This window comes from Petaurus breviceps, unplaced genomic scaffold (genome assembly GCF_028583685.1).
Source record: "Petaurus breviceps papuanus isolate PSGF00001 unplaced genomic scaffold, PetGlider_PUasm1.0 689, whole genome shotgun sequence".
Lineage (NCBI taxonomy): Eukaryota > Metazoa > Chordata > Mammalia > Diprotodontia > Petauridae > Petaurus > Petaurus breviceps.
In genome coordinates this window covers 6,201,623-6,224,889 of record NW_027186458.1, presented here as the reverse complement: position 1 = coordinate 6,224,889, position 23,267 = coordinate 6,201,623, and the positions used below count along the sequence as shown (strand labels likewise).

The window sequence follows — 23,267 nt, the reverse complement described above, 5'->3', positions numbered from 1 at the left end:
ATGGGCTCTTGGTCAGATCTGGCTCCAGCACCCCTGCAATTATAACCAGGCAGATCAGCATCCATAATGAAAACAGACACCAAGCTCTTTCCCATCCTGCCCTGCCCTACATCAAGGATTAACTTGGGGGGATTATTAGCAAACAGAAAACACTTCAAAGATGGTGGGTTGTCCCATTGCCTTGCCTTTGCCCTTCTTAGCCCACACTCCAGCAGATTCAGTTTGCCTTTTCCAACTGCTGCCAATACATTTCTTCCTACAGGGCACTGACTTCCTGAGATGGGAAGGGTGAGAAGGATGATTATAAAAGTTGATGGCTCTTGAATCTGCCAATGCCCTTCCTGGCAAGAAAGAGAAATAAAAAGAGAAACAAACCCCCCATGAGATAGAGATCACCCTTCTCCTAGCAGATTACAAAATGCCATCTAAATCAACTCTAATTCTAAGTTTATCCAACCATTTACTCACATTCAAGCAGCTCCTTGGGGCCTCTTACATGGACTATTTAGACAATAAGGACCTACCTGTCCTCCTGGCTTGAGTCTATTTTGAGTCATCCCCTCCCCCCCTTGACAGAACTGCCAAATTGACATTCCTAAACCACAAATTTGTTGTTGTTGTTCAGTTGTGTCCAGCTTTTCATGATCATATTTGGGGTTTTCTTGGCAAAAATACTGAAGTGGTTTGTCATTTCTTTCTCCAGCTCATTTTATAGATGAGCAAACTGAGGTAAATAGGGTTAAGTGACTTGGCCAGGGTCACACAGCTAGTAAGTATCTGAGGCCAGATTTGAACTCAGATCTTCTTGACTCCAGGCCTGGCACTCTATCCACTGTGCCATGGTCCAGCTCTTCCCCTACTCAAAACTGTAGCTCCCTGTTGACTCTGGGAGAAAATACATCATCAGCCTTTCACTTAAAGTCTTCTGCAGAGGTCAGTTAAGAATCATTAGACTCAAAAACATTCCAAATGATCAGAAAAGTAACAGCTTAGATCACAAAATAGACAAACTTACTCCAATGAGGCTTTGAGAGGGAAGAGACATTGAGTAAAATAATATTTTGGAACTAATAACACTCAGTAATTCAATGGAGCAATAAGAGGAAATATGAGAACAGCCAAAAGATTGAAAAATGAAAGGGACAAGCGAGATCTTGACTACAAAAAAAATTGACCTGGAAAACAAGATGAGTAGCAACGATTTAAGGATCATGAAATTTCTTGAAAACCAAGGCCAAACCAAAAACCTGGAAATAATAAAAGAAAATCACCTGGATCCACTGGAAAAAGAGGACAATATGGGAGGGAAGAGAAGGAATGAACAGGTCACTACTTGCATGAAAATCCCAAGTCAGAAAAACCCAGGCATATCATAATCCAAATCCAGGATTCCTCGGTCAAAGGGAAAAAAGAAGCAACATAAGTAGTTACACAGATGGAATTGAAGTATTAGGGAGTAAACTGCACATGAAGGTTTAGGGGCAAGCCCCCCCCCCAACTTTGCTCCACACCCATACCTGTGAGTTACAATAATATGTTCAGTCATTCAGCTGCATCCAAACCTGTGACCCAGTGGACCAACTCTCCAGGAGGTTTTCCTGGAAAAGATACTGGAATGGTTTGTCATTGTCTTCCCTAGCACAGTAACATACCAAGAAACAGAATAAATGGATGAACAATCCAAAGTAACTTTTTTCTGTAAAAAATAAGGACAATCCTATAGAGGAAAAAATAATCTTTAATAGAATAAAGAACTTTCAAGCATTCCTGATAAAAGGATTAGAAGTGTGTCGTCTTTGAGGCACAAATATAGGAGATAAGAGAAACCTAGAAAGGGATATATGTCTGGAAGGGGCTAAGTAATAATCACATGTTTACATCCTAATGGAGAGATGAGTATTGCTTCAGGATCCCAGTGTTTTAGGGATTATATTGTTAATATAATTCTTTGTTTTGAAGAGAGCCAATGACATCATGAGGTGATGTCTTGACTCTTGTGTGAATTAGACTTAAGTGAGGGAGAGTTGTACTAAATCACCAGTCTCCCCCTCTCTTCTAGAGCCATCCAAGTCCTGTGGCAAGACAAAGGTCAGGATAAGTGGCTATGACTCGGGATGCAGCGGATGAAGCTGATGTCTTAGATGTCTGACCGAAGGCTCAGTGATCCACAGCACCTATATTAGTCACTTTCATGGCTGTTGGAACAAACTGTGGTCATCCATCCAGCCCCTGGGGGAAGTCTTCACATGCTTGAGATAGATACCCCTCTACCTCACAGATGGGATTGTGGCCTCTTGGTTACCTTCAACCTGCTTTAGCCCATCTGCCAAGATGGCTTTATTGGGTTGTGGCCGCTGTACATTCTACAGCTTCTTGGAGCCACAAGTGAGAGTTGGGTGAATTAGGTGGACTCTGAAGGTGGATGAGCAGCCCTGAAAAGGCCTTGGCAAGCACCAGAGGAGCTAGTCCTTCCTGAATACAAGGAGTTAAGAAAGATGGAAAGATTCATATAGATTCAACATAAAGATTCAGCGTAATATAACACGTTAAAAAAGAAAACTATAAATCACAAAGTTATACTGATAGATGCAGAAAAGTATTTTGACAAAATACAATACCCATTTGTGTTACTAACACTGAAAAGAAAAAGAGGAAATGGACTTTTCTTTAATATGATAAGCAGAAAGTATCTGAAACAAAACACTAGTGTTATCTGAGAGACAGAGAGATGCTACAGACCTTTCCAATAAGATCAGGGATAAAGCAAGGAGGGATATTGTTACCTCTAATACTTGATATAGTCCCAGAAATGTTAGCTATTGCAATAAGACAAGATAAAGAAATTGAGGGAACAAACATAGACAAAGAAGGAACAGCATTATTGCTTTTTGTAAATGATATGATCATTTACTTAGGGAACACATCAGAAGAGACAGAAAAAGAAAGCCCATTCAACTTCAGTGTATAAAGTATCTGAGAATTCACCTACCAAGATACCTTCACAATTCAACTTCAAAATGCTCTTTACAGAAATAATGGAAGGCAGATAATTGGTGAAATATTAATGGCTTATGCTGTTATTTAATAAAAGGACAACACAGTTGACATTGATTTATAGATTTAGTGCTGTAACAAACCACTTTATACTCAGGTATGGTGATACATGCCTATGATCCTTGTTCCTAGGAAAGGTGAAGCTGGTGGATAGCTTGAGCTCAGGAGTCCTGAAGTATAGTAGGGCTACATTATATAATCATATTGTATAATTAACACAACTTATTATAATCATTAATATATGGTCATATACAGAACATATAATTACATTATATAATTAATAATCTATTTTATTTATTTTTATTTTATTTTATTTTAAAATCTCCAGTTTCCTGCAAACTTCTGCTCAAATATCTCCTCTCCCATAAAATCTTGGATTCCCTCCAGCAGCTAGTGCCTCATCCCCAAATTCCCCAGCTTCTGTTGTACATGCCACTGTATGTATTTGTTCTTCTCCCCTCACTTGATTATAAAACTAAGATTCATTTCAGTTCCCTATACCTACCCCTTCTTCCCTGGTACTTCCCTTTGCAATTATCTTCCATCTTCTTTGTATGTACACACATTCCCTTATACGTATATTCTTATTTATATGTTGTGCAGTCAAATGGAATGTGAAGTTCTTAGGGTAAGGGCTATTTTTTACTTGCTTTGTACATCCAGCACATAATAGGATGCCCAGCTAAGTACTTGATAAATGTTTATTGACTGGCTGACTTTTGTCTTGTTATCCCCAGGATCTAGGACAGTGCCTTGCACACAGTAGGGACCGAATTAATGTTTGTTGATTGACTGCTAGAGGAATTGCAGATGTGCTTGAAAAAAATTTTTTTTATTTGTGAAATCCCCAGGTAAATGCCACTGAACACAGCCTAAAAGGGCAAGGAAAGGAGATTTGGAGATTCCAGTCCTTTGTTTTCTAATCTGTAAAACAAAGGCCTTGAATTAGATGACTCCTAAGGGCCCTTCTGACCCTAAATCCTAAGATATGGATTTATTTCTCATACTCTGTTTTGGTTGAAATTTTTGACTGATTTCTCATTTATTTTAACCTCTTATATGCGTTTCCACATTTTGCCTAGTCATTTGCATTTGCCAGACACCCCCTTTCTTTCCAGTTTTTGGCTACCAGGAGCAGTATTTCTATTACTGTTTGGACATGTTTAGGCTGTTCTATTTTTGGTCTACTTGTATATGCTCTGGGTCAAAGGGTTTGAGCAATTTAGCAAATTTTCTTGAATAACTCCAAATAGCTATTTTCCCAAATTGCTTTTTGGGGGTAATTCGCATCTTCAACAACAGGGTTTTTGTGTGTATCTTTACAAAGCCCCAACAGCAATGACCACTTTGAGCATTTGTCATCTTTACCAATCTGATAGAAGAAGCAAAGCTCTAAAGTTGTATTAATTTGCGTCCCTTAATGATTTTAGATCACTTTTTCATATGGTTTTGATAGTTTCCCCTTCCTCCCTCCCTTCCTTCCTTTGACAACTTATCTGTTGGCTCTTGGTCTTAATTATTGGTGCCATTTTCAAATATATCTTGGATGTCAGAGATATTTGCTGCAAAAGTTTTTTTGTTTTGTTTTTGCAACAAATATTATGTATTTGTGCAATGGGCCAGAAGGCAAATTGTCATACCTGATGAAGGCCCTCACGCCCTCTGGTTGGCAATCTTAGCTCTTCAGCAGTGACGTTTCTATTTTTTTTTTTTAATATGGAAACCCTTTGTGACCTTATAGAGTAGAATAAGAAGACAGAAAAAGACCTTGAAGATTGTAGGAAGCCAATATTTCGAACTAAATGAGACCTTAGAGGTCATTTAAATCCATCTCTGTATTTTATAAATGAGGAAACCAAACTTGAGAGTACTTAATAAGGATATCCCATGATGAAGGTGAGGTTTGCACTCAGGTCTTTTGAATCCAAGAGTAGTGTACTATGGCTGCCTCTTCATGACCTGGTACTTGGTCCAGATTGTGAAAGTAGCGCAACTAAGATCCAAGTTTCCAACCTGAATTCTACCCTTTGGCAGAATTAGTAACATTCAAATGTGTGGTTCTTAAGGCTTATTATGTGAAGGTTCTGATGATGTCACTTAAAACACTCAGAGTATCAATTTCCTAATCTGTGAAATGGGTATAATGTTTGCAAGATCTACTTTACATAGTGTTGAGTGGACAGGACTTTTTAAACCTTCAAGTACTAAAGGAAAATGAAGGATCCCTGCTGTTTCCTGTGGCATCATTGAAGAGAGGGTATTCATTGAAGTCATCCACGCTGGGCAACCCTAGCTTCTGAAATGTTTTCCAAGTATATTTAATTTGAGTGTCCTCTTTGTCCCAATATGGACTGTGGTGTCATGCATGTGCACACAAGTCTGAGTATGTTGGAACACATTTTGCATTAAAACCTATGAGTAGAGATTGGGGTGACAAGGACAACTGATCCCATCTGAAAGTGGAAGCACATTCATCAAAGGTATGAAAATCACTACATTTTCAACTTGATATCAAACAAGACTGTTCAACTGGGAGTCACAAGGCCTTGGAAGGCAGGAAGGAAGAACTGAGCTAGAATTTCACCTCAGACTCCTCACTGGGATGGATTCACCTAAGCTCTCAGCCTCATTCTGCCCCTATAAAACAGGAATGTTAACAGCACCTACCTTCCAGGGCTGTTGTGCGGATCAACTGAGATAATCTATGGAAAGTCTTTGCAAATGTTCACGTGTCATATGTTAGCCTTCATAACTACTAGTCATTGCTCAAATTTGTGCAAGTTTCTTGGTCTCTTGGTCTTCTGTGAAGTAGGTTCTATGGACTAGGTGATTCCATAGGCTCCTTTTAGCTTGAAAACCTAGAATCCTTATTGAAAATAATGCCAGTGTCCTGGACCATCATCTTCTCTCTGAGGGAGATAAATTTACCCTCCCAGCTGCCAAGTCAGTTGCAGCAGTCATAATGATCACACAAAAGTGAAATTTTAATTGTTCCTCACCTTTCTTTATTTTTCATAGAATGAAAAACAGTAGAAATAACACAACAAGGAGGTAAGTGGTAAGTGGTAAGTGAACAGCCCAGGCTTCCGTGGAAAACTCCCCTAGAGCTTTTTATTTCACCAGCTGGTTGGAGGACAGTCTAACCCAACTGGTCCTTACACTTAGGTCTGTCATGTAAGAAGATTGTCGGAAACAGGGAGTGGGGAATGACAGTGGGGGATGGGGAAACGACATTGACATTCAAAACCTTTCAAACCACTTGAAAGTTAAACATAATATACACAGTACCCTCCCATGCCCATCCTAGTACAAAAATAGTGTCCAGAAACTATATATTTGTTCCAATACTTTGAAAAAGTATAAGAATACAAAGAAATACTAACAGTGGCTAGTGATGGTTCTTTGTGATTTTAAAAAATTAAACTATTATGTAATTTATTTTTAAAAAGTATTTACACTTTCAGCTACATTCATTAAAACACGTATACACAGGCTTTTGGTAGGTGTAGGGAGGGGGAAGGTGAGCCCAATGCTTTCTTCCTTCTCTCTATATGGCAGAGCAAAAGGGGTCTGGGAAGGTGCTTACTTCATACAAGCCAAATATTTAACATCCTGGGACAATGATTTTGACTTCCAAGTATCTCAACTTTATCTCATCTTTATCCTTAGGGGCCATAATCTAGTTTGTATAGAGGAAAAAAAACAACCCAAACTCTGCATAGTGGGATGTTGGACAGACTTCCCTGACTTAGCTGCCTTTGACCCCAGAGGACGGTGGGGGTGATGATCCAGTGTCCCATTTCTAGCCTCATCCTGAGTTCTATATCAAAAAAGTTCTCATGAAACCTCATAGCATGCCCTTAGTAAATGCTGGAAGTAGTGGTGGGGGAACAGAAAGAACATTTTCTGTCCTAGATTCCATTGAAAGTCATGAAAGTTGGGAACTGAGGATTCTCCTGAGGGTCATTTGTCCACCAGAAAGTGCTCATGCCCTGGAAGCCATTCAGAGCATTTGGTCAGTCGCAGAAGAGGGCAGCCATCCCATCACTTCAGCTTCCTATGTCAGTCATCCAGGAAAAAAACAGAAACAAAACCAATCCAACCACAACATTGCTGGCAAATATTACAGCAGTTCATATGTCAAGAGCTAGCAGGGGGCAAAGCAGGGTAAAGGTGGAGAAACCAAATCTGGTGAAAAGAATAGAGCTGTGAACAAAGAGAGAAGAAGTCCAAGCCCTCTGGCGCCTGTGTTACCCTTCAAGTGCGCAGTGGGGCAGATGGCGCACAATTAGAATGATCTCCTCCTCTCCGTCTCCCCCACCCCTCATCCTTGCTCAGGATTTACTATTTTCTGTACTTGCCTTTGGCTCACTTCATAGGGGAGATCATGGTGGTGACCGCATCATCATTATATCCTTAAGAGTTTTTAAAAGTCTTGTCCTTAACAAATATCTACAAGTGAAGAATGGGAAAGGTGTTCTCACCTTTGCAAAGGACAGAAGGAAGGTTGCATTAGACCAATGTCCCGGATCCACTTTCTCACACTGGAAGTCTTGAGGGAGAACATGGCAGCCTTCCGCCATGCTGCTGTCTTCAAAGACATCAGGGATATGGCTTTCCAAGCACCCCTAGTTCTATATACAGATTTCCCGAGTTCCCTCAGGCACAGAGTGATTCAGTGATCTGCACAAATCCCCACAAGAAGGAGAACACCAATTCTATGAAGAATCCTATGAAAAGGCCAGGCTACTTTGCCAGATAGTAATGGCACATTACTCTCAGCTTTTTCATTCGTTACTCTTGCTACCACATAGCAGAAACATTTAGAATGTGTGCTTTATTTCATTTTTAGGAAAAACATTGAGGTCAAGACTCTATAGAAGGGGCAAGAGAAAACCTGAACAAGAATTGTGGAGGTTGAGAAGGTGGGAGAGGAGTGGTCGACCGCGGTAGCAGGAGCACACACGTTGATGAAATCACAGAGATTTAAGGATCAAAGTAGGAAAAAACAAAAATGAACTTTTGTTGTCTATGCTGGGAAGACAATAGGAAATGGGCATTTGCATTAGCAGCTAAAATTCTGATGATTTATTTGTGCCCACTTCTCGGACTGCTTGAGTCTGCTGATGAATGTTGTTTAAGGGGTCAACTTAGCTAAGGTCAACACTGGCATCCCTTCAATTATAAACAAGCTGAGCTCTGCTTCAGGATTTGGCTTGTCTGCACTGAAGAAATAAGAGATCCTTAATATAACAAAGAGCATGGCCATGGAATCAACAAGACCTGGATTAGAATTCTACCTCAGACACACACTAGCTGTGTGACCCTGTGCAAGTCACTTCAACTTTCTGGGTCTCAGTTTCCTTATCCATTAAGTAAGGTGTTGGACTGAATAATCTCTGAGGTCCCTTACCGCTCTTATCCTAGGGTACTAAATAACCCAGCCATATGGTCCCTATTTTGAACAACAGCAAAGCTTGTTAACTTCAAAATTTGCTGAGCACATGAATCACTTCAGTGGAAAGGAGTGAAGTGAGCACTTTCAAGTTCTGCATGAACCATGGTCTCCAATAGAAAAACATCCACTATTAAGCACATCTCCTAACTTCTGGGTCTCAAAAGTGGGAAAATGGCACTAGACAGCATCCAAATATAAGCTAAACTTATCTTCATTCCACCAATAATTACCTGTCTACAAGGCATTCTTTCAAAAATCATCTTTGTTTAGGTGGGATGGGTCTAAACCAATGGAAAAAGCCAATAATTCAAGTTATTGACATGGGAGTGGGTGCAGATCCTGAAGGCTGTCCTAGGATAGGGCATACGATGTGGCTTTTTCCTAAGGTCATGTGAGCCTCGAAGGGATCAGAGGTCATCTAGTTCAACTCCCTCATTTTATAGAGGAGGACACTGAGGTTCAGGATGCAATGTCACACAGAAATAAAGCATCAGAGATGATGGCCATTTCCGGAGAGATGAGCCAGCAGACCTAGGTAACTAACTCTGAGCGGCAGTCAGAGCAAGTCATATGATGATATGTTCCATTGTTGAGGGGCAAGGGTCACAATTCTTTTCTCTGCAAAATTCCATAAAGATTAGACAAAACTTCATCATACTGCAGCCACAGCAAGCACACTGGTGAGCATCTGGAAGCTTATCAGGGTATTTAATACCCTGACAGAGAGACCATCGTGATTATTGAGGGGGCACCTTTAGGAAACATGAGCTTTTGCCCAAGTCATGAGAGCTTTGTACCTATACATAATTTACACACAAGATCACAGTACCCAAAGTATTTCAAAGATCAAGTTCCATCTTGAGCTTAATGCAAACGCCCACGTGAAATAACCATGAGAGGCATTTGTAGGGAATGGTCATCTTGTTTTGTCATTATGATGGTGATGTGGCAAGGTGGGCTGCCAAGGGCCAGATGTGAAGTCCAGAAGAGACCTGTCTTTGACATGTCCTGGCTGCATGACTCTAGACAAGTCACTTGACTTAGAAGTCCTCCCAGGCCTAAGGAGTAAGTTATAGGTGAATTGGCAATCTACCTTGGGAGAGGGAGTGGAAATTCTCTATGTGGAAGGACTGGACTAGAAAAAAAAAAACAACCCAGTTGTCCTGAGCCTTTCTGACTAAGGGGGGATGGGAACTGTGAGCAAACACATTGAAATGGTTGCCTGGCAAGCTCCAGGACTCCTCTCCTTCATTGCACATCTGCTTTCCCAAGGCACTTGAGCTCATTCCAAGGGGCTCAAGGGCATGCATATGGAATGGGATCTGCCTCTGATCCCACCCGGGCAGTTTATTTATACATGTGAAGTACTGTGGGAGAAAGATGGCAGCTGAGTCACATGGTCTGAAGAAGTATGAAGAAGCAGGTCACTTCTGGGGGGCAGGGCTGGGCCTGGCCAATCTGGGCCACTGATCACAGTGACCGAAGCAACTTGCTTCTGTGTAGCTCGGGGTTCTGTTCGTGGCTACGCGACTCAGATGGCCCATTCTGCTATTTCCCTTTGATCCCCAATAGCATCACGATATGGGCAGTGAAAGGAGATCGGGACCGCCTTTCAATCCTTATCAAAGTGCAAGGACTGCTGTGTTCTCTTAGCTGCACTGATGATGAAAGCCCTGTCTTAAAGCACCCCCGTGGGACTCCTTTCTATGTGAAAAGGGAAGGGATGGTTGCCATTCTACCCTACCTGTGACTGCCCTTCACTCAGGCAATGTTGGATTTGTTACCTTGAATTCACTTTCATTTTAAGACTTACATTACTGAAATTTAATTTGATACAAGCTGTAAGAATATTTTTAAAGAGGAAAAGGTGACAGGTGGAAGTCCCTAGTGGAAGGAGGGGACTTCTGAAGTTTATTCAAAGATTCCTCCTCTTTCAGACATCTACAATGCAACCTTTCTCATCAAAGAACCGACTTGCTGTGTGACCCTGGGTAAGTCACCTGCTCCACACCTTGATTTCCTTATCTGTAAAATGAAAGGGTTGGCTATACCAAATGCCCTCTAAGGGCCCTGGATCCATGGACTCATGGACAGGTTTGAATTCCTCTTCTGATGCTTACTCCCTGTGTGACCTTGGGAAAATCACTTACTTAGCTTCCTTGGGCCCCACTTACCTTATCTGTAAAATAGGAGAGTTGGTTCCTGAGGTCCCTTCATTCTCTACAAATATGGCCCTATGGATGTAGGCCCAAATCTTCCCTCTGATATGTTCACATTGTGTCACCCTGGACAAGTCATTTAGCTTTGGGGGCCCATCAGTGCAGAGGGCTGGATTAGATGACCTCAGAGATGCCATCCAGCTCCAAGACTATGATCATAATACGTGCCTTCCGTGCTGACCTTCACTCTAAATTACCTGGTATGTCACAGACTTCCCAATAGTCTAGAATTCAGAAAGTTGTTGATCAAGACACACTTGTCATCTGCAAAGGCATTGGTGATAAACATGCCTCCCACATCCCTACAGCCTGGCCCATCCAGAGTCAGGCCTGAACAACAGCCTTCTCTCCTCTGGATTCTCAAGCTCAGAGGAACGGGCTGTTGATCCTGGCTCCCCTAGGAAGAGGGAGAAGCTGCCAAGCATTCTTGAAGAATTGGTCATTCAGCCACAGCAAAAACAACCAGGGACCCAGATGGCCAAGCCCAGGCCAGAGGCTTCCCAGACCTCCCTCTGCAGAGCCGACACTAGCTTTCTGCCAACTGTAGCTCTGGGGGGCAAAGCGACCACCTCTTGTCAGTGGTATAAAGACATATCCAGATGATATACACCAGTCCCCTAAAAGCACATCACACCATGCCCTTCAAAGTTGTGCAAAAATAAAACCAAACGTTAAAAAAAATACAGCAGTGGCAAAATATATACCCAACTCATACAGTGTCTATGAAAACGACATGTCACAAAATAGGACATCTTCTGTGTAAACGGAAACTCTGCGTGCTCAGTCTGTCGAAGGCCCCTCAGTTCAGCTTGGGCTGGCCGCTCTCCCCATTAACCAGGTTCTGCTCCTGCTGCTCTGCCAGGGCCTGCCATTTCTGCCTGTTCTTCCTACAGCCATCTAGCAGAGGGAAGCAGGCCTCTGAGACGTGGACCAGGGCCTGAGGAGAGAAGGACAGATCAGACCACTGGAAGGAGGGGGCCAGAGGAGAAAGCTCTCGCCCCCAAGCCTTGAGGTCAAGGGCTGTAGCCCCAACCCAGTGATTTGGGAGGAGGACTGCTGATGGGCTCAACAGAAGCTGTGTGCACACATATGGATGCCGGCAAGCTTGGTGACAGCCTGGGAAGCAGCCTGCATCGGGGGTGGGAAACTGGACTTTGAGTCAGGAAGATGCAACATGCTGCCGCAGAGGTGATTAGCTGTAGGACCCCAGACAAGTGATTTAACCTGTCCTTGTTTGTCAATGAGAGTGCTCAGTGTCCTCTAAGGGTTCTCCCTGGTACAAACGTATGATTCTAGGACAAAAAATGACTTGTCCATTGAAAAAAACATGAAGAATCTCTCTGTGTGTCTGTCTCACATGTGCATGTGCGCATGCGCACACACACACACACACACACACACACACCCTGATGCTGATAAAGAAACAGTAGCTCTGCTCTTCCTGGGCTCCCCTGTGATCCTCCTGGCACTGGAGTTCAGCCCAGCACAAATTTGAACAGGTCCTGCTGAGCTAAAAGGTTTCAAGGGGGTGGAGGGTGAGGGGTGGGAGGTATTGACCACGGGCCTCCCTGAGATGAGCAGGGCTAGGCTCTGCGGGGTTCATCCTCCAGCTGGTCCCAGGGAAGCCCCAGGGAAACAGGAGCCTGCAATTCCAGGATGGGGGACATTCAGCTGCTTCTGGGCCGGTGCTTGGAGGTAGAAAAAGAGCCCGGGGCCTAGGAGGAAGACTGAACTCAGGTATTCCTTAACTCCACGTCCAATACCCTCTCCATTATGCCTCCTAGATGCCCCAGGTTAATGAATAGGCTAAAAACCTCTTTCCTAGGAGCAGCATTATTAACATGAGAGATAGGGTGTCCTAGTGGAGAGTGGGCTGGGCTTGGAGTCAGAAGATGTGGTTTTGAATCCTGCCTCCTACATCTGCTGGTATGGTGAGCCAGGGGGAATTGCTTAACCTTTCTAGGCCTCTATTTTTGTATCTGTAAGATAGGTGGCCAGCACTGTAGTACTGACCTCACAGGGGTTCAAATGGGAGGCTCAAATGAGATTACATATATATATATATATATATATATATATATATATATATATACATACACACATATATATATACACAGAAATATAAATTTGTCAGGCATAATAGCAATAATAATATCAACAATTATTACAATATATAACATTAATATAATATTATGTACAATACACTGCATAACAAGAGATACGTATTATAACATGATATTAAATAATAATAATGACAGCATGATGAGAACTGCCCTGCTTTCCCACATGTACCTCATAGAGCTGCAAGCATATGGCATCTATGAATCCAACTTGCATGCTTGGGATTTTATTCTTTTTCTCTCTGTTCATCAGGTCCTGAAAAGAAACCAAGACAAATCTGCCTTTACTTAAAGGACATTATGAGAAAGGGGATCATGGAAGTTGAGTGGGTGAGCTGAGGAGGACCAGTCCTGACTACATAAGGAATCAAGCTTTGGCTTTCGTTTCTGTCAAATCCCATCAAGAACTAACCCTGTTCTGTACCTGACAAATAGGGTGGTCCAGGAACACCAGGGATGATGAAAAAAATGGAAAGTATTTATTAAGCGCTTGCTATGTGCTAAGTGGTGAGGATACAAATGCAAAAACAAGACAGTCCCTGTTCTCAAGGTGCTTACATTCCAATGGGGGAGAAAATGTTGATACTGATTCACAGTCAGGCTTGGCTATAACCCAGCAAGGGGCCTCCCTACTTACTGTGGGCTCGATGTTCAACTCCTTTCGCTCTCTGTCTCCTTGGTCAAAAAATTCCGCAGCTACCAGTTCTGCTATCTGAAATAGAGATCAGAGATCCCAAAGAGACTTATTGGGCTAGAATGTGTTTTAAAGAATCATTCAACATCCAATCCATTTGAGTTTACCATTTGCAATGGTAAAATGCAAACTAAGCAGTAATAAGCAATAAAATGACAGCTACTCAATTATCAAGTGAGGCCGTGTGGCCTAGGGGATAGAGTACTGCATTTGGAGCAAGGAATACCCTAGTTCAAATCCTGTCTCAGGTATTCGCTAGCTATGCGACCTTGGACAGGTCACTTAGCCACTCTGTGTCCCAGTTCTCTCATCTGTAAAGTGAGAATGATAAAAGTGCCCACCAGGCCTGCTGTGAGGACAACGTGAGAGAATCTATAAAGAGTGGTCTATAAGGGTTAGCTATGCATATTGCTATTATCATCAAAGTAGCCACAATAGTATGGGAGTGTGCTTCCCCACCAGCCATACCGAGACCTTGAGACCAGTGAGACATGGGCTTCTTTGCTTTCATGGGCCATACAGTGATAAGCCAGAGTGGGGACATGACCTTGAGTCTCAACAGAGAATGTTAACTACCTTAAGTAAGTGTTCACAGGAAAAGAAGTCCCAACTATCCCATGGGAAAACTTGCATGTTCCCCTGGGCCGTCCTCAGCTTTCTTCATTCTGTTTCTACATAATACCTGGCCTGGCCTAGGTGCAGGGATCCATGATATTACTTTGTCCTGCTGTCACTCAGGATCACTGGCCTCTTTGTGAGCAAACTCCCCCAATTAACCTAATTAACTCTAATAAAACCTATTAATAAGCAAGCTGGTATGAGGCCCTATTTCTTTGGTATCTCAGTGTCTGCTCCCTGATGATTGGCATAATCAGGGCAGAACAGAACTGCCCCCTCGCATTGGGCATAGTGGGCAGGAGAGTCAGCCCCCTTACATAGGCTTTCCATGGAATTTAGCATGAGGCAGCACAGGATTTTTAAATTGGGAAATATGGTGCACAGCCAACTATTCTTCATAAATACTATTAAAAATAGCCAGCCAGATCTTCCTCAAAGACCTCAGCCAGCTCTGAAATAGAACACATTGTTAGGACTGCTGTCTAATCTGTTATGTTTGTACAAATCTGTGACATACCTGCTGTTGAACAGGCCATGGCTTGGTTATCGCGGAGAGATCACAGGCCGTCATCAGCATCGCTCTAGAGAGGTGGAAAGACAAAGAAACACCAAAGTCCTTTTGGTTACTCCTCAAGGAAGGCAGTCCTCACTAAAGCCCTCCTCTGACACCTTGTCTTGGCACAGAGATGACCCTGCTGGCCAGGTGCAGGCCCTCATCATGCTGGAAAAGCCCAGTCAGAGTCAGGGGACCTGCAGCTGTTTGCTACCCGAGGGACTCTGGGTAAGTCCTAACTTGGGAAGACACTAACTGGGCCTCAGCTGCAGGCCTAAACGGCCTCTGAAGTTCCTTCAGCTTTGGAGCTGGGATCCTATGCTTTCAATGGCCAGCCCTACATGTACTTTTATTTGATGACCCGGCTAGCCAAGGTTAGGGAGGTTGGGTTGGCCATGGTGAAATGAATTTTTCAACCCAAGTAACAGTCAAAGACTCTACCAAGTCACTGAAGGATTCTGGTCTTTGCCCATGGAAGGCAACACCCTCCCAGTATGTCTTTCTCTACTTCAATTCCTTGCAAATTTATGATTTCTTCAGGTAGGCATATCCTCCATGGATGGACACAGTCTCATGAACTCCTGGGGATTAAAACCCTAATGACCTGGGGGCCTGTGGATAAGCCTCTTTAAAGTTAGCTGGGGTGGTGCTTACATAATATGGGGGGGGGGGCTTCTTACTGGATTGAATGGGACCTACCAGGTAAAGCTTTGAGAACCCAAGGTGCCTCCATACCATGATGGAGCATTGTAAGGATTTAGAGGAAGGAATTAGACATATTACAGACCAGGGTTTAGTCTAGTAGGGTCTTAGTGAACATTTACTGACTGACAGTTATCAATATCAAGAGAGGGAGAGCAGAGGGTAGTACTTAAAGTACTGCTCTTCAAGTTAAGAACTGGTTCGAGCCTTGCCTCAGGCACTAGGTGTGGGTACTGTGGCCAAACAGGAAAGGATCAAAAGTCAGGCCCCCTTCCTTCACCCTTTTCTCCTCCCCCTAAAATAACAGATGTAAATGGCCAGGTTGCACAATGGCTAGCATGCTGACCTTGGAGTCACAGAGCCCTGAGTGTGGATCCTGCCATGTGATCTCAGGTGAGTCAACAGCCCTCTCTGGGCCTTTGTTTCCTCATCTATAAAAAGACGGGGTTGGGCTTGAAGGTCTTCAAAGACCCTTCCAGTTTTAGACCTATGATCACACTATTCAAATGAAGCCAACAAGAATTCAGACTTGAGTAATAGCCAACTTTATATAGCGCTTGAGTTTGCAAAGCACTGTACAAATGCTAGAGTGAAGAAAATCTTTGATATCACCACCCTGGAAGCAGGAAGAATAAAGCCCATTTGGCCTTTTTTTTTGGTTAATAGTCTGGCTCAGCTCTTACCTGCTAAGGAAAGAAAACACTTTTTGGTCCTAAACTAAAATGGAGTGCCTGCTTCTTTAGACTCAGCTCTAGAGCAGAAAAGCCGTTCTGGTTATTAGAGACTATGCAATCATCAGACAATGGTTCCTGGAAGAAAGATGTCTCACTTCTCATGTGAGGTCTGTCTGGCTCTGGGCTTCATTCATCATCCTCCTGAAAACTGTCATCTTCAGAGCTACCAATGAGCCCCTCACAGGCAGATCTGATGGTCTCTCCTCAGTCCTGCCCCTTCTTGAATGGGTCCCCTCTCCTGATTCTGTCGCACCTCGTACAGCAGACTTCACTCTCCTCCTGGATGCCCTCCCTTCTTCAGGTTGTTGTGAGACCTCGTGTTTGGGGTCTGTTGCTGTTTGACAACCTCAGCTGCCTCTGCTGGTTCATCATCCAGACCACAAGACCCTCCTCAGTTAGCCCATTCTACCCACTCTGTCATAATGTCTCTGTCCCAGTTCATCTCTTGCTATTATATATGTATATTATATGTACACATATGTATTTTATAATATAATATGTGAATTACATTATAAATGTATGTGCACACATCCATATCATATGCATCCATATAAAATATATTATGTATTATATGTACATATGTATGGAGAGAGAGGAAGTATATTGTACATAATATAAAAGTGCCTTTGAAATTTGGAAAAGTAGTGCCTTAGGCCTTTCTGCCCTAAAGTTCTGTTGTATATAAACTGAAATCCTCTTTTCTGCCTCTTTGTACCTAACGTTTGAGAACAGAACTTTTAGTATTTATAACATATGACATAAATGTACATGTGTCATATCTTATCCATACATTTTGACATGTTGTTTACCTTGTTAGACTACAAGTTCCTTTAGGTGTAAAATTTCTGTGTTTATAATACATTATATACATGTAGACACACGCACACGTGTGTGTGTGTGTGTGTGTATCTGTCTATCTCACTTATATGTACTTTTTTTTTTTGGTGCGCTCTCTGCCTTGTTAGAATTCAAGCTCCTTTTGGGCAGGGACTGCATTTTTGCCTTTCTCTGTATCTCCACTCTCAGTACAGTGCCTACCATAAGGTAAATGGTTGTGTTTTTGACTGACTGACCGACCTTCCAGCCTCCCAGGTTTGCAATCTCAGCAAATATCAGGCTTGAAGAATTCTGGTACGTCAAATTGTCCCACATCCCAACCGCCATAAATATCGCCTACTTTGGGGAAGCTCTAATTATTAGGATGTTTTATTGTATGAAAGATTGAAATCCACCTCTCTGCCTCTTTGTATCTGAAATTTTAGATGGAAATTTTCGGTACTTCCTTTCCTAAGGAGGAGGAGACCGGCCAGCCAGCCAGGCCCAGGGCACCACTTCTCCACTTCTCCACATGTAAAAAAAAGGCACTTCTAAAATGAAAAGCCAGTGTGTTGACAGAGCTCCTGAAGCCCTTTCACAGACCCAAGGGTCCTAACTTTTGATTTCTGACCAGACTGGAGGGCTGGAGTCACCGAGTGGTACTAGGCATCACTTCAACAACACGAGACAGCAGATGCTAATTGTTGGGGCAAGCTCATACTTTCAAGAATGCTACAGTGACTTACAAAAATAACTCTTTGTGTTGGGGATCTTCAAAGTTGAATTGTTTCTTTCGTATAAGTTCAAAAAATTCTCCTCTTCTCCTACAAAATAAAAGAACACATTTGATTGGTTATGAGATTTTCCTAGCCTATACTCCCCTTTGTTTAGAAAGATTCATTTAATAAAATAAAGAAAATTTATTTAATAAAATAAAATGTAATAAAATAAAGAAAATTTATTTAATAAAATGAAAATAAATAAAATAAAATTCAATAACATGAGGAAAACAGGTAATTGAAATCTCATATTCTTAAAGCCAGTTGTAATTAATTGATCATTAAGCATGCATCTAAAGTTAGGGAAATGGCCGGAGATAGGAAAACAAATATTTTCAAGGAGAATGTTTCCCAAGGGATAGTACCTTCATAGTGTCATAGGTTAATATATTAGAGCAGGAAAGGATCAGAAGACCCCTAAACACATACAAGGCTCTCTGGAACCATCCAAGAGAGCATCTCCTTCTTGTCATACACCTGAGTTTACAGCACCAGAGATCTGGAACAGAAAGAGGCTGTCCAGTCCACACCCCTCCCTTCACAGATGAGGAACCTGAAACCCAAGGTCAGGCAGATAGTTGGTGTTAAGAAGCAGGATTCGATTTCAGGTCCTCTGATGCCATGGTTCCTCTACCCTTGTGGTCTTGGTGTTAAAATAAAATACAAGACCCTATGTAATTGAGAGTTGATAATGGGCAATTTATGTCATTAATGTCTTATTGCCAGCTAAGAAAAGCACACATTTGATTTGTATGCCTAAATGCCAGGATTCCACAAGCATGAATGCAGAAAGCAGAAAGTAGACTAGAAAGAATGAGAGGTCTGCAGTTACAGGCCCTTGTGATAGTAATGGCAATTAAAGATTCCCCTGTATTGGCTTGGTTTTCAAATTGATTGTATTAAAACCCAGAGTTTGTTAATCCCACCTGTGGGATGGGCTTGTTGATGTGAAAAGAAAGTCCTGAAGTGGGGGGAGCTGGTGATGTAGATTTGGAGAGACAAGAGAGAGGCGGAAGTTCTTTTTGGAAGCAGCACCTCGTGGAGAGAGACTAAGGGAATTGCTGGTGGCCGCTTTGAATTGCCCTGGACTTTTGAGACCTGCCCCCTGAGCTGCCAAGGACTGAGGAGACATGGCTGTTTTGCTGGTACTTTGTCTGTCTGTTTTGATGTTATTTTGCCAGATTTGTCCACTGGTGAAAGACTGTCCTGTTGAAGAAGTCCTGGAACCTGGCATTTGGTTAAGAAGGCCTGAGACTGTCCTGCAGACAGAGAATGAATACTGTCCACTGGTGAGGGACAGTACTGAGAGTGAATACTGTCCACTGGTGAGGTGTTGTTGCAGGGGTCTGGAGACTGTCCGGCAGACAGAATGAATACTGTCCACTGGTGAAGGACAGTGCTGTTGTTGCAGGGGTCTGGGAGCCTTTCTGTTGGTTCAGAAGCCCTGAAGAAGGATTTTCTTGTTGTATGTTTACAGAAATCCTGGGAGAGGGCTTTGCTAATGTGTTCAGGGGTTCTAGGACTGTTCTACAGACAGAGGATAAATTCATGAAGGGACTGGCAATGTATCTTATGGCCTTGCTAAGCCTTGTCTCTCCAGGAACTAAGATTGCTGAGAACTTGCCTCGTGTCAAGATGAAGAAAAGACCTCCATTTGGGTATTAAGTGCTGTGTTTAAACTTGATGTAACTCTGGGGTAGATTCAATTGTGATCCAGGGGTGGGGAACTTTTGACCTTTTTGTGTTCTATGGTTGAGCAAATGAATGTATTTTACTTATGTTTGGAAACTAATCTCCATTTGAGAAGAGGGGCTTTGTGGTGGACTTAATTAAGGTATAGCCTAGGGGTGGAGAAGTATTTGGAACAGAGACTTTGTAATTGATTGAATGATTGGAAAGTCCTGGGGTGGGGTAGGCCTTGGAGATGATTTAATCACACTTAGTAAATGCTGTATTTTGAATGATGTCATGTTTTGATCTTCTCTGTTCTGGGTTTGTTACTGAATAAAATAGAGAGCACCTATGCTGGTATTTTGAACCTGGGAAGTTGCCTTTGCTTGGTATTACATTACAGCCCTGGGTATGAATCTTGACTCAGTTGTTTATTGTCTGTGTGACTATGAATAAGACCCTTCGTCTCTCTGGGCCTCAGTTTCCTCATTTGTAAAAAAAGAAAGGATTAGGTAGAGTGACCTCTGATGTTCATTTTCTTATGATCTGTAAGGTATCTTTCTGTTCTAAATCCTATGAGCCTGGAGAGAAGTGGTTTGAGGCAGTTTTATGGAGAGGACATGGTTTTATTGTTAAAATTATGTAAAATAGTGAAAAAATTAAAAAAAATTATATGGTATTTCTCAGTAAACCCAAATATTCAATTAACCAGAAGACGCTATTCTCCAGTGTTTTAGATAAAGAGGAAAGTTTCCTGAGTAACCACAGATATGTTCCAAGCCCTACATTTGGCAGCTGCTTTCTGGTATGAGGGGGCGGACAACCACATAAAGCAGTGTCTTAATTCACAAGAGATAGGGGATGAAACCTGGGATTTCTTTGGCATAGGAAATCCCAAGATGAGAAAACTCCTGTCACAGCAGGCTGATCCCTTCTCTGTGGCCTTGAGCCTTAGAGCGCTGTCCAGAGTACTGGGAGGGAAAGTGATGCTCAAAGTCACACAGCCACTAGGTGCCAGGGTTGGGATTTGAACACAGCTCTCCCTGGTCTCAAAACTTGCTCTCTATCCACTATATGAAGCTTCCTATTTTATAAGACATACCAGAATAAAGCACTCTTTATTCCCTAAAGAAACAAATGCTAAGAGAATGGGTTCCATTCCCTGTAATGGACTGCTAGGGAGAGCTTCAGTGTTTAGAACTTGGAGTCAGGAAGACTTATGAGTTCAAATCTGGCCTCAGCACTTACTAGCTGTGTGACTCTGGGCAAGTCACTTCACCCTGATTGCCTCAGTTTCCTCATCTGTAAAATGAGCTGGGGAGGGAAATGGCAAACCACTCCAGTGCCTGCCAAGAAAGCCCCAAATAGAGTCACGAAGAGTTGTACACAACTGAACAAGGACTGAATGGCAACAAATGTCCAGTAAGCACTGTATAAACTAGAAAGCTGCTGGAGTTTGCGACCCTCTCCCCTTCCCAAAGGCACAAGCATATATCCTAAGAGACAGAGAATTCTGGAATGCCAGTCTTCACTGTCGTCAGAGATGAGTGTGAGGGTGACAGACAAAGCCCAGGTCTCATCAGCCCAGACAAAGTCCCAGCAGCTTCCACCGTTTTCTCTTCCCAATGTTCCCCAGGGCTCATGACCAGAAGCCACTGATTTCCAGATGGTTTTGAGAGAGGGTTTCAATAAACAGTAAGATCATCAGATTCTGAGAAAGACACCTTGAGCCTCAGCAGGTCTCTGATTCCAAGCCTGGGGCTTTGTCTATCGAATGCAAAAGTGAGAAACTGACTATCCACTTTATACTTAGGGCCAGAAGGGTAATGAATGATAGGGACAGGGGCTGCCTTTGGGATTAGATCTATGATTCATGGGTTTAAGGAAATCCCAGGATAGTACGCATTCTCTACCCGTGCAGGCAGCATCTCTGTAACTTGCAGTTACTTTCCCAGTATAGGCCAGGGGAAGAACTTGAATCCAGCTCTCTAGGCACTGTGCCGTGCTGCCTTTCATAATGGATAAACATCCAAAATACACACGCACTGCACTGTCATCCTTAGTTCTAAGTAAAGCCAAGGAAGGAAGCTTTATTGTTCTCCCAAATTAGACCACTCCATATGCTGTTAAACCCCTCTCCTAAGATTCCCTGGTTTGTTCTAAAAACTCCCAAGATGAGGCTCTGTGCATGCAATCCCAGACACTCCCAGGGAATGCCCTTAGTCCTTGGGAATGCCCTTTTCACTTACTTGATGTACAATGCCAAGTCAGTGGCTAAAATCGCCTGCTTGATCATTTTCAGTGTGGACTTGTATTCATCAATGGACAGGCCACTGAGAATCTGGTTGCCCTTGACAAAGAGAAACATGGGGTTAAGATTTGATCTGGAGTCATAGGGAAGGAACATTAGTAACTGTCAGGCCGTCAGCTAGCTAGCATTTAGTGAGTGCCTACTAGTGACAAGAAATGTAAAGGAAAAGGAGGATTGTGAAGACCAAACTGCAGCCCAAAGGTTCCCACCTTGGAGCCCAGGAGGGCAGATGGAAGGAACTGTTTTATTTCCCCATCGATAGCAACCTTCCCGGGGCCATTTCCCCACCAATGACCCTGGGACCATTTGGAATCCATAGTCACATCTGGGCTCTCTCCTGGATCCTTTCTCTGACCTCTGTATGTGCTTTAGCCCTGAGACCTCCAGGGGCCTCTCATTTTCACCTTGGGCAGGTTGCCACTTCAAGTAAGGGCAAGGAAAACCCATTGAATTTGTTCTCAGCTCTGGAGCCTCTAGAAGGCCTTTTTCCAGCCGCTACTCCCAGCTACTAGACACAGTATTTTTAAGGATACATTCTGCCAACTCTGTATGGCTCTTGTATATACCTTTCTCTTTTTTCCCTGAGGGCAATTGGGGTTAAGTGACTTGCCCAAGGTCACACGGCTAGTGAGTGTTGAGTGTCTGAGGCTGGATTTGAACTCAGGCCCTCCTGACTCCAGGGCCACCTCGCTGCCCCTTGTATATACCTTTCTGTGGGCTTATTGGTTAGAGTATAATCTATATGAGGGCAGGGACTGGTTTTCTTTCTTTTCTTCATATGCCTAACACAGCACAGTACCCGGCAGACAGTACATGTTTAACATGTGCTTGCTGATTCATTGAAAGGATTTAAGATAGGAGATAATTAAAATAATTTCTCTATTTCTATTGTTTACCACTTAAGAACTTAAGGTCTGGCATATGTCTTAATCCATAAAACTGAAGTTTGCAGTGAGGTCCAAAGTGTGAGGAATGGACTTGGGGCACAGAAGGTGTCCTGGGTAAGCACTTACGACTCCAACAGGGACAGTGCTCTGAGATCTGGGGTTCAGGGTGAAAAAAGGCCAGAGACATGCCCCACCTGTGGCATGGGCCTCTTGGTTGCCTCCTGGAGGCAGGGCAGTGAGTTACCCTGAGTGCTTGGGGGTGCATCAGCAGTAAGTACATTCTGTGCGTCTCAGCTGGTCAGAAAGAGTAGCAGCCTTTCAGAATAGGCCTGATAGGCTACTGTACACCATCTCTTGTCCATGGACTGGCCTAGCTAATTTCAGAGGGCTCATCACAGTGTGGTTTAGAAGACCAGGCACTAGATTTGGAGTCAGAAAACCTGGGTTTGAATCCTGTCTTAGACACTTACTAGTTCTGTGACCTTGGACAAGTTACTTAATTTCTCAGATTGAATTTCCTACTCTGCAAAATGAAGGGGGTGAATTCTGATCTTTTAGAACCCTTCTGTCTCTAAAGCTTTTATCCTATAGTCACCAGGGTGGTGAGAGAGAGAGAGAGAGAGAGAGAGAGAGAGAGAGAGAGAGAGAGAG

General features: G+C 42.9%; 1 protein-coding gene across 4 annotated transcripts in view; it reads right to left on the bottom strand.

The window, feature by feature from the left end:
• Positions 1-6,036: 6,036 nt before the first annotated feature.
• Positions 6,037-23,267, bottom strand: part of PDE5A (phosphodiesterase 5A) — a 201,371-nt gene continuing 184,140 nt past the window's right edge. For all 4 annotated transcript variants that reach the window (XM_069104889.1, XM_069104892.1, XM_069104890.1 and 1 more), the window contains exons 16-21: positions 21,668-21,768; positions 17,715-17,792; positions 14,681-14,744; positions 13,489-13,563; positions 13,024-13,107; positions 6,037-11,668 (exon numbers count right to left, since the gene is read on the bottom strand). In XM_069104889.1, the coding sequence (XP_068960990.1) occupies positions 11,531-11,668; positions 13,024-13,107; positions 13,489-13,563; positions 14,681-14,744; positions 17,715-17,792; positions 21,668-21,768 (540 nt within the window). In that variant the 3' untranslated portion in view covers positions 6,037-11,530. The remainder of the gene's footprint in view (positions 11,669-13,023; positions 13,108-13,488; positions 13,564-14,680; positions 14,745-17,714; positions 17,793-21,667; positions 21,769-23,267) is intronic.